Raw genomic sequence first — 17,410 nt, forward strand, 5'->3', positions numbered from 1 at the left:
CTAGACATCTGTAAACAAGAATAAATTTATTTAATTTCTTTTAAGATTTAATGATATACAAAATGTATATAGTATAATATCTTTAAGTAATACACTTTTTTCTTTCTCCCTACCCCCAATCAATATTAAACACTATTTAAACAGCTTATCTCTTCTTGCTTTGTCTGTATCTATGAGATACACTACTGAATACAAATAAGCTTTATACTGCTCCCTTCCAAATAAAAATTAAAATTAGTACCTAGGAAACAAACAAAAAGAAAAAAGGGAAAAAAAATTAAAGCATAAAATTATAAAACTTTAGTCAGATGAAAAGCTTTTCTTCTTGTTGAATATTCAACAATATCTGGGGCTGTTAAATTACATTTCATTGGCATAAAGTTGCATTGCAATCTGCCGACATCACATAATGATAATCCAATTCGATTAATTTCTTAAATAAGTACCACCAACAACATTGTGTTCAAATGTTCCTACACAATTTTACACATATGCAAGAATTCCTGTTTACATTCTGATTTGACATACTGGTCAATAAAATCTTTGGAGAAGTATCTAACTTCCAGGTGGTCACTACAGATATAGAGAGGAAAAAAGTACTTTAACTTTTCTTCACAAAGTAACTTCCCTTGAACATTAAGTTTCTCCTTTTACAAATTTAGGTTATATACCAGTTTACCATGGCTTTCTTCTACTTAACAGTGACTTGATAAACCAATGTAAAAAAACCAACTAATACTTTTGCACAATTTGGGCTCTATTTAACAAAAAAACTGGCTCTGTCTTTAAATATGGAACCTAACCCTCATTCATAAATACACTCCCTCTTAAAAAATGGTCTCCAGCTCAGGCTTCTTATATCTCTGTGAATCTAGAGTTCTAACAAGTCATCTCCTTTCCTGTGGCCAACAAGCATCTAGTTGGGAACTAGTGACAAGAGATCACTGAACACACTAAACACACCGAGGAAGACTCTTGACTGCCATTTAACCAAAGGACTGAGTGATTTCTTCATCTCCCTAGCTGAATGCCAGTAAAATCTGCAGATATCTACCTTTGGTTAATGGTATTGCACCACATAAGAGAGGGTATCACCCTCATCAGAACAAAGTCAAATGAGATCCTCTGCTATAAAAAGCCCTTTAAAAAGTTATAAATACTAATTTTCTGTTACCTTAAAAATTTCCCCACTGCCAGCTGTATCCTATAGGGAGTTTCTGACTAACCAATTTAATCAGGTCAAAAGAATATCGACCTTTTAACTATGCTGGAGTCAGTAAATTCAATTTGCATACATGTTTCTATATCACAAACGATTTCCTCAGGAAGGAAAAGTGACACAGTAACATTTTTGTGAGGTGTAGGCAAAACCAGTGATTCAGTAATATTATAACATTAGACGAACAGAATTAGTTGATTCTGATTCTTTGGTGGAATTTCCAGGTTGAAAATTCAAATCTGAAGGCTCATCCTGAGGAAATATGATTTTATCAGGCGTATAGTCATTCCTCTTCAGATCTATTATTCACCACCCCCAGAAGAAAAAAAAAGGGGGGGAAAAAGGTCAGTATTTCTTAGAAATGGAGAATTAAGAATATTTTCTAAATCAATTTTCCTCTAAAAGTGTCAGATCTGTTTTCCACTAGGTTGTTATAAATTCAATGGTCACAAAATTTATACACATGAAAATGAAGTTATTCATTCATTCACTCAATAGATAATTAGCACACATTGACCGTGAGTCAGTAACTGACATGTAAGTGTGGGAATGTAGCAATGAACAAGGCAGCCAAGGTCTCTGATCTTATGGAACTTATATTCTAGTGGGTGAAGAAAAATTAAGCAAATAGAAAAATGATAGAATTATAAGTAGTAACAAGTGCTTTGAAGAAAAGAGTGTAATGAAGTATAATGAGGGCCAAATAGAAGATGGTATAGGGTGATTCTTTCAGACAGGGCTGGGCAGAAAAGCCAGAGGAAGACATGAGTAAAGACCTGAATATTGAGAAGTGAACTATCAAAGCTCTAGGAAGAGTATTTTAGGCACAGGGAGTGTTAACTGCAAAGACTGTAAGACAGAAGTGGACTTAATATGCTCAAAGAAGGGCAAGAAGACAGTGTATAGTGAATTAGAGGAAAACTAATAGAAAATGAGGTCAAGCAGCAGTTAATGGCCAAGGATTGTCAAACTACAGTTTGTGGGCAAAATCTGACCTGATGCATGTTTTTGTAAATAGTTTTATTGGAATGCAGCCATGCTCATTTGTTTACAGGTTATGGCTATTACTTCTGAACTATGATGGCAGAATTGGAAAACTGACACACAAACCACATGGCCCACAAAGCCTAAAATATTTACTACCTTTCCCTTTATAAAAGTTTGCTGGCCCTGATCTAGGGTATACAAGCTATGATGAGAAGAACAGACTACAATAAAAATCCAGTAGAAGGTATTCAAGCAGTCTCAAGGGAGAAACATAATCCAATTTGTTTTATTTTTATTTTTTGTTTTTCCGAGACAGAGTCACTTCGTTGCCCTGAGTAGAGTGCTGTGGCGTCAGCCTAGCTCACAGCAACCTCAAACTCCTGGGCTCAAGTGATCCACCTGCCTCAGCCTCCCAAGTAGCTGGGACTACAGGCACACACCACAATGTCTGGCTAACTTTTCTATTTTTAGTAGAGGTGGGGTCTCGCTCTTGCTCAGGCTGGTCTTGAACTCCTGAGCTCAAGCAATCCTCCCACCTCAGCCTTCCAGAGTGCTAGGATTATAGGCGTTAGCCACCACGCCTGGCCTCCAATTTGTTTTATTTTTTTTTTTTTTTTGAGACAGAGTCTCACTGTGTTGCCCAGGCTAGAGTGAGTGCCGTGGCGTCAGCCTAGCTCACAGCAACCTCAAACTCCTGGGCTTAAGCGATCCTACTGCCTCAGCCTCCCGAGTAGCTGGGACTACAGGCATGCGCCACTATGCCCGGCTAATTTTTTGCTATATATATTTTTAGTTGTCCAGATTATTTATTTCTATTTTTAGTAGAGATGGGGTCTCACTCAGGCTGGTCTCGAACTCCTGACCTCGAGTGATCCACCCACCTCGGCCTCCCAGAGGGCTAGGATTACAGGCGTGAGCCACCACGCCCGGCTCCAATTTGTTTTAAATAACTATTCTGGTGGTCCTGTAAAGTTTTGTTAGAGGGTGAATGGCAGCAGTCCAGGAAACAACAATGGTAGCAATTAAGACAGAGACAAATAGATTAATTCTAGGGAGATTTCAGAATTAGAATGTACAGAATTTGGTGGATTGGCTATGAAATGCAAGGGATAAAAGGAATCAGATAGTTTTAGGTCCGAGCAGCTGGGTAACCATTAATGGCTGGGGAAGTAGACTTGTGGGTAGGACAGGGAGATGAAGATCAAGAATTCTGGAAAGGACATATTACTACAGAGATGCTTTAGTGTATCAAGTAGAAATGTAGACAACTGAACATAGAAACAGGAATTCGGGAAAGAAGTAAAATCTTCAGACAAATTTGGTATGATCAGTATGTAGAATGCATTTATACTTACCAGACAGGATGAAATCACTTAAGTTATAGACATATATAAGATTAGTTGCCAAATTGGAAAATTTAATGTAGTAATATCAAATTTATAATTTAAACCATAGTCATGCATATACTCTCATACTTTTATTTCCATATAAAATAGAACTGACACTCAGAATATGCACTATTTAATCTAAGAAATAGCTTATAGTAAATGATCCAAATACATATCTGCAACTATATGAATTACTTTTGATAAATTTTAAATTCAAGACTATGCCAATATGTTTTAGGGAATACAAGCTAATTTGCAGCTCTACTGTACAAAGAACAGTGGAGAGACACATAATTACAACTCGAGCACTGATTGCATTGTTGGCTAATGGGTGTAACCATGAACAAATCATCTCAACTCTATTTAATTATATCATCTGTAAAATGAAGGATCTGGACTGGATTGCTTTTACGGTCTCCTCCAGCTGTGAAATCCTGACTATAATAGTGTAAAAAACAGATGTGCTAATTAAAGAAAAAAAAAAAAAACTAGCTGTGACCATGGCATACGACTGTAGTGTCAGCTACTGAGAAGGCTAAGGTGGGAGGATCACTTGAGACCCAGGAGTTCAAGGCTAGCATCAGGGATTATTATAGCGAGACCCTGCCGTCCAAAAAATAAAACAAGAAACAAACAAAAAATTGCACTGTATCAGCTTTGTAACTCCCTGTTAATCCTGTCAATATTCAACATTAGACTAAACTCCATGAGGGCATGTGTTAACATATTCTTGCAAAATATTCAGAATAACATGAAGAGTAAGATTGTGAACATCACCCTTCACTTCCAGCCCTCGCCATGTCTATCTGGTTCACTAGTCTACTACCATCAATACCTACCACAGTCCCTGACATTCTGCAGACACAATGTATTAAATAAATGAACTTGTATTTTTATAAGTAAAGAAAGAAAACACATATCCATTTATAACCAACAATGTGTATTTGTGAAGGAGCTGGTAAAGCTGGCACAATTAGAGACTACTGAACCTTTGTACCTCTGGCTTTATGAAGTATTATAGTAACCAACTTTGCTAACAATTTATATATTACATTTAAGAAAATTTTTACCTGGAAGTTTAAGCTTTCTACAGCAAGAATTACAGTGATGTTTTGCTCTAAAGTTTTTTATTGCATCTTCTCCTAGATTTGCTGGGCCAAAAACCATATCACAGGATCTGTGGAATTGGTAGTTAAAAAGAAAAGGCAGTTTATGCAGGTAAAAATGTAAAATTTGAAATTATGAAAATATACCTTAATGAACTTTTAAAACCTAATTACCTCTTTTCTTCTGCTTTTATCACAGATGGGTCAGTCAAATTTTCACCCACACCTTTATTGTATATATAAAAAAGACAATTTATATTACATAATTGACATAAACATTGACACTTACATAATTAAAAGTTTTGAGAGAGTTCCTAGCATCATCATTCATGACAATATTACATTACTCAAAGGAATATAGTTTTTCTCTTGATATTTCCTAGCTTAATTTATGACCTTGGCATTCTATCAGTTAAACTTCAGAGTTGGCAGGTAGGCACGCAAGCTCCTGATGGTACCCAGCTTCTGATTCATCAGGGTCAAGGTTCCAAGCAAGTATCTATTTCCTTGTAAAAGATCTATACAATCTGGCCTTGTTTCAAATTAGTTAGCAAAGAACAATTTGGTACATGAAGAAATAATCCACAGTACTTTTAAAATAAATGTTGTGTTGTGGATTTAAGAAAAAAACCACACGTTAACGTATTCTTGCAAAATATTCAGATTAACATAAAGAGTAAGATTGTGAACATCATCCTTCACCTCCAGCCCTCACTAGTGGTATTAAAAGTGTGGTTAAATCTTTCCAGTCTATCATATATTCACACAAATGTATAAAATAAAAAAAAAATTTAAAAACACCTACTGAAATTTTGAATAATCATAAATATTTAACCTACGAGAACAAAATCTAGTAAGATGATTCAATTTCACAAAAGGAAAACCCAGAATTAAAATGATACTATTTTCCACTCAACAGACTGGCAAATATTAAGAATATTCAATACTGGAGAGATTATAACCTTTGGGAAAGTAACCTGGCAGTAGTTACTAAAATTAAAATTGTACTCACATCTTCTTTTTTCTAAGCCAATTTAGGAACCTACTTTATGGAGATAAAAGTAGCAGTACACAAATATGTTTCCTGCAGCAATGTTTGTAGTGGAATAAAACTAGAACTAGAGTGAATGTCTATCAGTAGAGATGTAAGCCATGCTACACCTCCCTACTATAGACTATCATAAAGCTATTAAAGAAATAACTCAGATTTATTAGTAAGGATAATGTCCATGATGTACTGTTAGGTAGAAAAAAAAGGTGATAAAAAACTATAGCTCATGATCCCAGTTTAGAGAAGACCAGCACAATATAACAAAACAAAATGATTAAAAAAAATGAGGAGCTAGGCACAGTGGCTCATGTATGTAGTCTTTGCACGCTGGGAGGCCAAGATGGGAGGATCACTTAAGGCTAGGAGTTTGGGACCAGCATGAGCAAGAGCAAGACCCCATCTCTACAAAAAATAGAAAAATCAGCCAGGTGTGGTGGTGCTCACTTGTAGTCCCAGCTACTTGGGAGGCTGAGGCAGGAGGATTTGCTTGAGCCCAGGAGTGTGAGGTTACACTGTGCTGTGATGAAGCCACTGCACTCCAGCACGGGCAACAGAGTGAGACGCTGCCTCAAAAAAAAAAAAAAAAACCCAACAAATAACAAAACAAAAAAACGAAGAGGAAAAAAAAAGCCTTCTCTCCTTCACAGAAGGAGAGAAACAGTAAGGCTGAAAACACTTTGTTCTTTATATGTCTCTATATTGTTTAACTTATTGTAGTAATCATCTAAAATATTTCTACATAAAAATTGCTCAATGAACATATTACGGAGAAAACATCAGAACTACTTTGCTTATTAAAAATAACTACCATCTCTTAAATTAACATAGACAAAATTTGTTTGGTCTCCCTTCCTATGTGTGCTTAAATGACTGAAGAATATATTTTAATGACAGGCACATCTCATTTTATTGTGCTTCACAGATACTGTGTTTTCTACAAATTGAAGGTGTGGCAACCCCATGTCAAGCAAGTCTATCGGCGCCATTTTCCCAATAGCATGTGCTCAGTTTGTGTCACATTTTGGTAATCTCACAGTATTTCATAATTTCTCATTATTATATTTGTTATGGTGATCTGTGGTCAGTGATCTTTGGTGTTACTACTGTAATTGGTTTGGGGGCACCATGTGGCCATATAAGACAGTGAATGTAATAGATAAATATTGTGTGTGTTCTGACTGCTTCACTAAGCAGCCATTCCCCGCCCCCTGCATCTCTCTCCCTCTTCTTAGGCCTCCCTATTCCCTGAGACACAAAAATATTGAAAGTAGCCAATTTAAAAAAATTAAATAAAAAGAAATTAGGTCAATCAATAAACCTACAATGGCCTCGAAGTGTTCAAGCGGGAGGAAAAATTATATGTCTCTTTAAATCAAAAGCTAGACATTTTTAAGCTTAGTGAGGAAAGCATGTCGAAAGCTGGGATAGGCTGAAAGCTAGGCCTCTTGTGCCAAACAGCTAGCCAAATTGTGAATGCAAAGGAAAAAAGTTCTTGCAGGAAATTCAAAGTGCTACTCCAATAAACACATGTGATTAGAAAGTGAAATAGCCTAATTGCTGCTATGGAGAAAGTTTTAGTGATCTAGATAGAAGATCAAATCAGCCACAACATTTCCTTAAACCAAAGCCTAATTCAGAGGAAGGCCCCAACTCTCTTTAATTCTGTGAAGGCTGAGAGAGGTAAGGATGCTGCAGAAGAAAAGTCTAAGGTTAACAGAAGTTGGTTCATGAGATTGAAGGAAAGAAGCTGTCTCCATAACATAAAAGTGCAAGATGAAGCAGCAGGTACTGATGGAGAAGCTGCAGCAAGTTATTTAGAAGATAGGACATGGACATCTTGGGGGGAGGGGGGAGTTATCCAGAAGATCTAGCTAAGATAATTGAAGAAGGCTATATTAAACAACAGGTTTTCAATGCAGACAAAGCCCTGTATTGGAAGATGCCACCCAGGACTTTTCTAGCTGGAGAGGAGAAGTCAATGCCTGGCTTCCAAGCTTCAAAAGACAGGCTGACACTCTTGTTAGAGTCTAATGCAGCTGAGGAGTTTAAGCTGAAGCTGATGATCATCTACCATACCAAAAATCCTGAAGCCCCTAAGAAATTGCCACAGCTACCCCAACTTTCAGCAACCACCACAGTGAGGCAAGACCCTTCCTCAGCAAAAAGATTACAACTCACTGAAGGCTCAGATGATTGTTAGCATTTTTTTAGCAATGAAGTATTTTTAAATTAAGGTATATAAATTGTTTTTTCAGACATAATGCTATTGTACACCTTAATAGACTACAGTATAATATAAACATAACTTTTATATGCAATGGGAAACCAAAAACTTTGTGTGACTCACTTTATTGCAACATTCACTTTATTGTGACATTTGCTTTATTGCAGTGGTCTGGAACTGAACCCACAATATAATGAAGACATGCCTACATTTTTTTTAAACTTAATTGGACTGGCCTGATTAATAACTGACATCAGAAAGTATTCACTACATATACCACCTTAATCATTTATATAAAGTTATGAGCTAATGAAAAAAGGATAGTCCTTTTTATATAGATTTTCAGTCTTGAGCTGAATCAATACCAACTGTTTACTTTTCAACAAATCTTTTATATTTGTACCTATGTAATGAAAGGAGTCATTGAGTGATATATATTCTAAACAATTGTTCTTACGTGATTTAAAATCTGGTCTTTGTTCACATTTGAAATTAAGGCTGTTCTTTATGGAAAAAAATTATGGAAGCCATCATATGAAATAAAGTATTATACAAGCAGAACTGGCAACTTGCTCACTTTAACTTTCCTTTGACCCTGCTGTGATGCTGAGCAGACATTATTCTAAGCAAAGCTGCCCTCACACAGTCACAATATATTTTTTGCCAAATGTATGACACAGTCTGTCTGCTAAGATGGCTATAAGTAATTTTTCCCTCCCTACATACATGCTGCGCCACCCATCAAGTACTGGCATTTACTTCCCCCCTCCCCTAGAATCTGAGCTACCCTTATAACTTGCCTTGATCAGCAAAATATGACAGAAGGGATCTTGGCCAGTTCTGGGCCTAACCTTAAGAGTTTCTGCTTTCTATCTAAAGGAAGTCAGCCACTGTGGGAGAAGTCTAACTACCTGAAACTAGCATGCTATAAGAAAGCCTAAGCTAGCTAGCCATGTAGAGAGACTATGTGGAGAATTGAGGAATTCGGCTGACAGTGAACAGAGACTTCAGACACTTAACTCCAGTCAACCTGTCCAATGTCTCCAGCCATTTGAGCTCTCTGAGGTGACGGCACAGATGAGCCATCCCTACTATGCCCCATCCAAATTTCTTCTTTTTTTTTTTTTTCTTTTTTTCAGACACAGTTTCACTCTGTTGCCCAGGCTAGAGTGCCGAGGCATCAGCCTAGCTCACAGCAACCTCAAACTCCTGGGCTCAAGCAATCCTACTGCCTCAGCCTCCCGAGTAGCTGGGACTACAGGCATGCGCTACCATGCCCGGCTAATTTTTTCTACATATTTTTAGTTGTCCAGCTAATTTCTTTCTATTTTTAGTAGAGACGGGGTTTCGCTCTTGCTCAGGCTGGTCTCGAACTCCTGAGCTTAAGCAATCCGCCCGCCTTGGCCTCCCAGAGTGCTAGGATTACAGGCGTGAGCTACCACACCCGGCCCCAAATTTCTTAATCAAAGAGTTGTAAGTAAATAAAATGGTTGTTGTTTTAATCCACTAAACTTTTAGGTAGCTTAGTGCACAGGAATAGGTAACAGAAACACCACGAATAATAGAGATATTTATCATTGTTTTATAGAAAAGTCCTTACACTTTTGAAATAACTTAAAAGCTTTGCATCTAGGAGTAGAAGAGAGAATTTTACATGTTTCTGCTTATCAAACTTCTATATTCTCTTAGCAATAATGAAGACAGGTCCCATTATTAAAGGCACTGATGGCTATATGTTATGATTGTAATCAACTTGCTTTTTTAATGGTTTCTATTGGCTTAAGATTTTACTATAAATTAGTAATCTATAAAATTTATTAATTGTAAGATTAAACTTATTAATCTATAAATTAGCAGATTTCTTCATATGATTAATAACACATGAACAGCTGAGAACCTACTGGACAATTTCATCTTAGCAATATTTTAATAAATTTACCTTGTAAATCAAGTACCAGTAACTCCCCTCTTGTATATTCATAAGTCCAGTGGCTAAAGGCTAGCATGATCTCTTCCAGCGTATTAGTTGGAATAATCTCATCGCCATTATTATTGTTGTATTTTCTAAATTCTCCAGTCATACATTCTTCTACAGCAAACCACTGTCCTGCTGAATGGCAATACAGCAGGAAAACTTCAAGGAACCTTACGAAAAATAGTTATAGGTATTACTAGTGGTTTAGTTGATAAGATTCTAATTGATCTGCAAAATGGCTAACTAAATATTCAACAACAATGATGAAGTCAAAAAGGGACTGCTATCCACATAATACTAAAAGATTTCAGGAAAATTTAAAGATTTACCTTGGAGAATATGGGATGGATTTGGGTTTCATCTGATTGAAGGCAAATGTGAGCTTTTGCGCTGCTCTCTGTTGTTGAATTTCCTATAGAAGCGATAAAAAAAAAACAAACACCTTGTTTAGTATTTAAACTAAGATTTTATTTGGTTTATTCATACTTCAGAAATGAAAAATATGAAGCTCAAATTATGTTCCACTGTTAAGCATTCACTGGCACTTACTCTGAGACAGAGATGCAGAACTGTATCTTCTTTATAAATACTTGACCATGTGTTAACCACCTCAGGAAGAAAAGATTTGATAATATAAAGATGCCCTGACTTGAGGATATCGTGTTCTGACCAGGTACACTGCACTTTGACAGCTCTTCGCAAACCTCCGCCCATCTCTTCTTTACTTAAAAACTCTATTTTGGCACAAAGTCCTAGCTGTGACCAAGAAGACATGCTGTTATTCAGTATGTTGGGTGAACTCTCTTCCAAACGATACACTGTGACAGGCTCACCTGCAACATGAATGGAAATAGTTTAAGATCAAATTATGACTCTTTAAAAATGACAAAATAAAAATTGGCACGTATTTTTAATTAAGATTAAATAAGGAATGAAAGACGAAATGGACCAAGTTATAGTTTTATAAAAAGAAGGTTAAGAGCAACAAATGATAGGAAATCAAGAATGCGCTTTTATAATCTCTCTGAATTCATGTGTAACGACAGACATTTTTGAAATTCTGAACATTTTTAAGAAAAACTTTTAGAAAGCAACTAAAATTCTTTTGTGAGTTAAACTTTTAGATAGGAGATTTGAGCTATCTCTTCCACAGATTCTGTGATATTAATTTATATACACATTCGTTACTAGACAATGGATCAAGAACTTTTCTGAATCAGAACACACCATTGCTTCTAGATATACCAGTAATAAATTCAATAATTCTGACACTTCCTTCTTCCATTCAAACACAACTCACCCTTGTAGTAGTTAGATTAAGAATTTATATGAAACTGATACTTTATGTGATCCCACCCACATCCTACATTATAGCTAAAAATAACTGAGGGGTTTATTTTTCCTTTTACTGATTTATTTATTTAATTTCTGGATTTACCTCTTGGAGGCACGGGTGTGAATGGAATGCTCTGTGATAACCTCATCAAGTTGTTTCTTTCCACAGCTGCATAAAAATGAAAGAGAAATAATGAAATCCCTAAAGTTTCAAAATATTGCTAAATTTTGTTTTTAATATTACTGACCTGAGTAATAGTAATTTGTATCCATAACTGGCTTAAATGGAGATGCAAGACCTAAAATGGCAAATAAACAAATGAGACCGTTTTAAAAGTACTAGTGCAGCAAAAATTTTTGTTCAGATATTCTTATAAAATCATCTTCTATTTCCTTCACATAACCTCTCCTCACAAAAACAGAAAAAACAAGTAATAAAATATGTCCATTTGAGGCAGCAGGATCGCCTGAGCCCAGGAGTTTGAGGTTGCTGTGAGCTAGGCTGACACCACGGCACTCTAGCCCTGGCAACAAACTCAGTCTTCCAAAAAAGAAAAGGGGGCCCATTATGTGCTAGATTACCCTATTTCATTATGCCATAAAATGTATACGTACACACATGTGTGAACATTATAGGATTAAAGAGGAATACCTAATGCCTCCTGGTTGAGGACAGGTCAAAGGTTGTCTCAGAGGAAGAGACAGGGGAAAGGCATGGAAATGTTAAAGTGCATGCTACACTTGGGAAACTGCAAGCAGTTTAATATGAATAGGACTAATTACATACACACAACAATGACCTGTAGAGTTTTTTGACGATACACACACCCAGATCTCACTTCAAAATATTCTATTTCTTTAGGTATATGTCATCATACAAGTGATTCTCTACAAGTGATTTGAACATGCAGCTAAGATTGCAAATTAATGAGCAAGAGTATAGGCATATCTGCAGGAGGTGAAGCTACGGAAGCAGGGAATATCAAATTGTTAAGAGCCTAATATGCCAAGTAATAACAAAGGACACTGAATTGGATTTTACTAATGACAATGGGAAAAATATAAAGCAGAGGAGTAACAAGATTAGATCTTATAGGAGAATCATTTCACTGGCAGAATACAAGATAGACTAGAAGTAAAACTACAAGCATGGAGCCCAAATTTCATGATAATAGCTTACTGTAACCTCAAACACATGGGCTCAAGCAATCCTCCCACCTTAGCCTCCCGAGTAGCTGGCATTACAGGCACATGCCACCATGCTCAGCTAATTTTGTATATATTTTTAATAGAGATGGGGTCTCACTATGTTGCCCAGGCTGGTATTGAATTCCTAGCCTTAAGCGATTCTCCCACCTTGGCCTCCCAAAGTGCAGGGATTACAGGTGTGAGCCACTGTGCCTAGCCCCCAGCTTGAAAACCGATTTGGTAGTAACTACCAAATGTGAACATAGGTATACCCTATGACCCAGCAATTCCATTCCTGGGTATATACCAACAAAAAATAAATATATATGTTTATCAAACAATATGAAGAAGAATGCTCATAGCAACAAAAATCATAATAACCATACAGTGGAAGTTACTTAAGTCCCCACCAAATAGAATGGATAAATTCAATATATTCAAATAAATACTATGTAGTATACATAATGTACAAACTACCACTATACATAGCAATATTGATGAATCCATAAAATTATGTTAAGAGGAAGAAGATACAAAATAGTATATACCATATGATTGCATTTATATAGTCCATATGTATGTACATGCACACACGAGGATACACACTACACAAAACAGGCAAAACTAAGCTATTGTGTTAGGGGTAGGGGTTGGAGGAGCACATAAAGAAGCTGGGATGTTGGCCAAATTCAGTTTCTGGGTGCTGATTACATGAGTATGCTCACTTTGTGAGAATTCACTGAAGTGTGGGCTTATGTGCACTATTCTGTATACTTACTATACACTTCAATGAAAGGTTTCAAAAATGATAGTCTGACCAGCCTAACACTTTGGGAGGCCGAGGCCGGAGGGTTACTGAGGTCAGGAGTTCAAGACCAGCTTGAGCAACATAGCAAGACCCCATCTCTACAAAAAATAAAAATTTAACCAGGCATGATGGCATGCGCCTGTAATTCCAGCTGCTCAGGAGACTGAGGCAGGAGAATCATTCAAGCCCAGAGTTTGAGGTTACGGAGAGCTATGATCATGCAACTGCCCCCTCATGCCTGGGAAACAAAGTGAGACTTTGTCTCAAAAAAAAAAAAAAAAAAAAAAAGGTCTAAAATGAAAGTAGCAGTGGGATACACAGGGATAGGGGAGGATGGATTCTATAGATATTTAACAGATAAATACAATTAGACTGTGTGAGTGCAAAGTTAAGGTGGTCAATGATAACTCACTCTCAGGTGTCATATAGCAAAGTATTATTCATTAAAAAATGGAATATTAGAGGACCAGGCTGGGTGACAGGGATTAAGTTGGAGGGGGTAATAGTAAAGAGATCATCACTCACAGAGTGGTTTACATGTTTAAGAACATCTATTTTTTTTTTTTTTTTTTTTTTACTTTTTGGCAACCTCAAATTCCTGGGCTCAAGCGATTTTCCTGCCTCGGTCTCCCATGCAGCTGGGACTACAGGTGTGAGCCACCACATCTGGCTAATTTTTCTATTTTTTATAGAGACAGGGTCTTGCTCTTGATCAGGCTGGTCTCCAACTCCTGAGCTCACGCAATCCTCCCTCCTCCGCCTCCCAGAGTGCTAGGATTACAGGTGTGAACCACCATGCCTGGCCTGAACACTTATATTAAAAGAAAAATTTTAAAAGAGAACTTTCCCCTGCCTTGGCTTTTTCTAACTTGAAGTATAAAATGTCTTACCTAGAATAATGTGGTATTTGCTATAATAGATCATGTATGATTCTCATATTTTCAGATTAAATGTACCACACGGACTCACCATTTAATGTTCCTTCTTCAGAGGGCCTAAAGAAACACCAAAAAATATAGTATGAGCTGTGCCACAATTTTAGTTTTGGCTATCATTTAACTTTTTGATTTTATGAAGTTATCATCATTTAATATTATTAAATATTATTAAAGGAATTCTGATATTCAGATTCCCTTTGAATATTTGCCATTTCCCTTAAGCCAATCCCAAGCCATACACAGATATGTATATACCCATATGCATCTACTTTATTAACAGCTTGTATCTCTAATTTATGCCTACATAAATATTATTAGTGATTTGGTGTCAGATTGGAGCCCCTATACTATAGAGTAAAATATTTCATGACTTCTGTATTTGTGGAGATTCATTCCAGTATTATAACAATGCCTTGAAATGACTTTGGAGGATTCTAAAAATACTTCAATAGAATTGATGGGCAAAGAACTGAGAGAACAGTAAATCAATGTCATTTTGCAAAACTCAATTTCTAATATTGAAAAAAATTTTCCTAATGTTCAATGTATTTTTATTTATAATATCATATACTGGCATCAAGTGGAGGTTCTTTTAATTCCAAGGATTCCAGTGTAAATTAGAGACACAGGTATAGCAGAAAGGAGAACAGAATGGGAATCAAGGAAAACAGATTAGAGGCTTAGCTGCTTTCCCATTATACAGCTATGTGGCCCTGCTCAGGACTGAAAGGACCAGATTCAGAAATGACCTCAAGAGTAGAGGACCCATAGTCCCTTTCCAGCTCTTACATTCTATTGGACCCTGATGTTTCCTGTAGATTTTCACCTTAATAATAGAAGTATTTTCTTGTAAGAAGTATTTTGAACCCTAGCATCATCCCTTTGCCTGCTGCTGATAAATCACTCTTTTCTCATCACTCAAAGAGTTGCTGATCAACTCCACCCTTCTGGGTACTTCTTTAGGTCAGCATTCTGTAAGACAATGTTGTTAAGACACTAAAATTAAGATCAATTTGAAGCACCTATTCTGTATTTACATTCCATGGCTTTGGTTATAAAAGAAAATATTCCCTGAAGAGGTCTGACTGTAGGCAGGTCTTCCAAATGGCTTCAGGGTTAGGATACTCAAACAATTTGAACAGCTGCTTATCCTTGTGGCACCTGGTTTATTTTCTTCTCTATATATTAAGATCAATTTCTGATTCACAGAAGGGGGAAACACTGTTGAATACATAATTTGCCTCAAATTGGCTTTTCATCTCAAGTAATCCATGTTAGAGAATAACTCTACCACACTTGCAGTATCAAATGGGTGTCAAAACAAGACTTTATTTTTAAATGTCCTTTGGAATCTTAAAATACTAATTCCTAGGCCAGAAACAGAGGTTATCTTAAGATCCTTCTTTATCCTTATGTCTAATCTGTACTAAAAATTTTACTTTCTGGGGAAAATTACCTGTAAGATTGCCTTTGTTTCCACTTTGGGTTCTGGATTACATCAGCTTTACAGTAGATCTTCCTGTATGCAGGCTTTCTAATGTATATCGTGTATTACTGCTCTAATCATCAAAGTACTTTCCAAGAGCAGATGAAAGCTTTGATTAAAATGATGGCTAGAGTGCAAAACTAAAGTCTCAAACTAGGTCTCCGAACAAATTTATTCAAGAGCAAGATGGAAACAGGACTAAACAATAAAATCGTAATTGTATTATTATTATTAGGAAGATTTTAGTAGAGCTGTAATTATAATTATATAAAATGATAAATTTAAATTTAAAATAATAAATTTAACTCATAATAAACGAGTTCCTTTAGTCTCACCTATGTAAAGATAGGAAATGCTAGAATAATCATCACCCATAGGTAAAGGAGTGTTAAAAAGATGATGCAAAGAGCAGAAAAAAGAGAACATTCAGTAACTATGATACTTTTCAGGATAATAAGGGAAAAAGGCTTACTTACATGTCTCTCTTTGATGGTCTGTCTTGTAACCAATCCTTTAGTCAAAAACAAAAACAAAAACAACTTAAAAGACAAAAATCTCTAGATGAAGCATAACTGCTTAACTGTTTTGTTTCCTAAAGTATGTTTTAAGAATGATGGGCTAAAAAATTAATATTTAGTCCTCATTTCATACAACTCAACTAACAAAACAATAATGTATTTATTGTAACTGTTTTTATTATAAATGTAACTATCACAAAGCTGTTCTACAAGGTGGAATAAAAAATTTCAGCAGTGTTATTTTTCTACAAAAGTCTTCCTAATTCTTTATAAATTTTTGAGCTGTTTCTGAGGACAATTTTATTCTGTTAAAATATATACTTGTTTCTATGATTCTAAAAATAATATGTGTCCCTTGCCAAAATATCATCAAAAGCACAAGAGAAAAATTAAAATCACGTAAACTGTGAACAAAGATAATCAGTAATGATATTTAGGCATATTTCATTGCAGCCTTTGTTGTGTATGTGTGTGTGTGGTTTTTATTCTTTAGTTTTATAATGTCATGTCTAGCTGGGGATTTATTTTTACTTCCCACTTTGGGACTCATGCTGCCTGAATTTGAATCTTCACTTGTTTTATCTGTTTGTACAATTCTGAACTATTTATAATCTCTTCAAATGTTGTCAACTCTCTCAAGGCCAACTAGATACATTTCCCATGTCTCTTTACCTTTAGCATATTTCCCATCTAATTATAGTTCTGTGCTGCTTTCTGGTTTAGTAATTCTCTCTTCAGATGTGCCCAATCTGTTATTTAACCCCTGCTGAGTATTTTTCATTTCTGGACTTTTTTCAGATTTGCCAGTCTTTTTTAATAGTATCTTCTCCTTTTCTCATGTTTTATATTTAATATTTTATGTCTAGGATCACTTTAAAATAATTATTTTATAATTTGTAATAAATAATTCTATCTTAAATTATATATACTGACTCCCATGAGTTTTCTAAATTGGAATTGGGAGGTCATCTTCAATGGGGCTATAGTTTTTGTAAAACTGTACAGCTTAGGTTTAGGATGAGTCTCTTTCCCGAAAGAATGATTTCTCACTGTGAATCTCTGTATTAACTAACCCCCTTTTCCACAAAAATAACTTTTATCAATAATTTTTTAAAAAATTTATTTTTTGAGACAGAGTCTCACTCTGTCACCCTGGCTATAGTACAGTGGCATCATAGCTCAAATTC

General features: G+C 35.8%; 1 protein-coding gene across 2 annotated transcripts in view; it reads right to left on the reverse strand.

Annotated features, from left to right (window-relative positions):
* Positions 1–5: 5 nt before the first annotated feature.
* The window catches only part of TRPM7 (transient receptor potential cation channel subfamily M member 7), a 102,240-nt gene continuing 84,835 nt past the window's right edge, over positions 6–17,410 (reverse strand). The window contains exons 30-39 of one of the 2 annotated variants that reach the window (XM_045529156.1): positions 16,182–16,216; positions 14,251–14,276; positions 11,534–11,584; positions 11,389–11,454; positions 10,500–10,783; positions 10,280–10,362; positions 9,915–10,120; positions 4,875–4,926; positions 4,665–4,771; positions 6–1,518 (exon numbers count right to left, since the gene is read on the reverse strand). In XM_045529156.1, coding sequence (XP_045385112.1) covers positions 1,388–1,518; positions 4,665–4,771; positions 4,875–4,926; positions 9,915–10,120; positions 10,280–10,362; positions 10,500–10,783; positions 11,389–11,454; positions 11,534–11,584; positions 14,251–14,276; positions 16,182–16,216 — 1,041 coding nt within the window. In that variant the 3' untranslated portion in view covers positions 6–1,387. Of the gene's footprint in view, positions 1,519–4,664; positions 4,772–4,874; positions 4,927–9,914; positions 10,121–10,279; positions 10,363–10,499; positions 10,784–11,388; positions 11,455–11,533; positions 11,585–14,250; positions 14,277–16,181; positions 16,217–17,410 lie in introns of those variants that run through there. The other variant, XM_045529165.1, reaches the window with a different exon arrangement.

The sequence above is a fragment of the Lemur catta genome, chromosome 1 (genome assembly GCF_020740605.2).
Source record: "Lemur catta isolate mLemCat1 chromosome 1, mLemCat1.pri, whole genome shotgun sequence".
NCBI lineage: Eukaryota > Metazoa > Chordata > Mammalia > Primates > Lemuridae > Lemur > Lemur catta.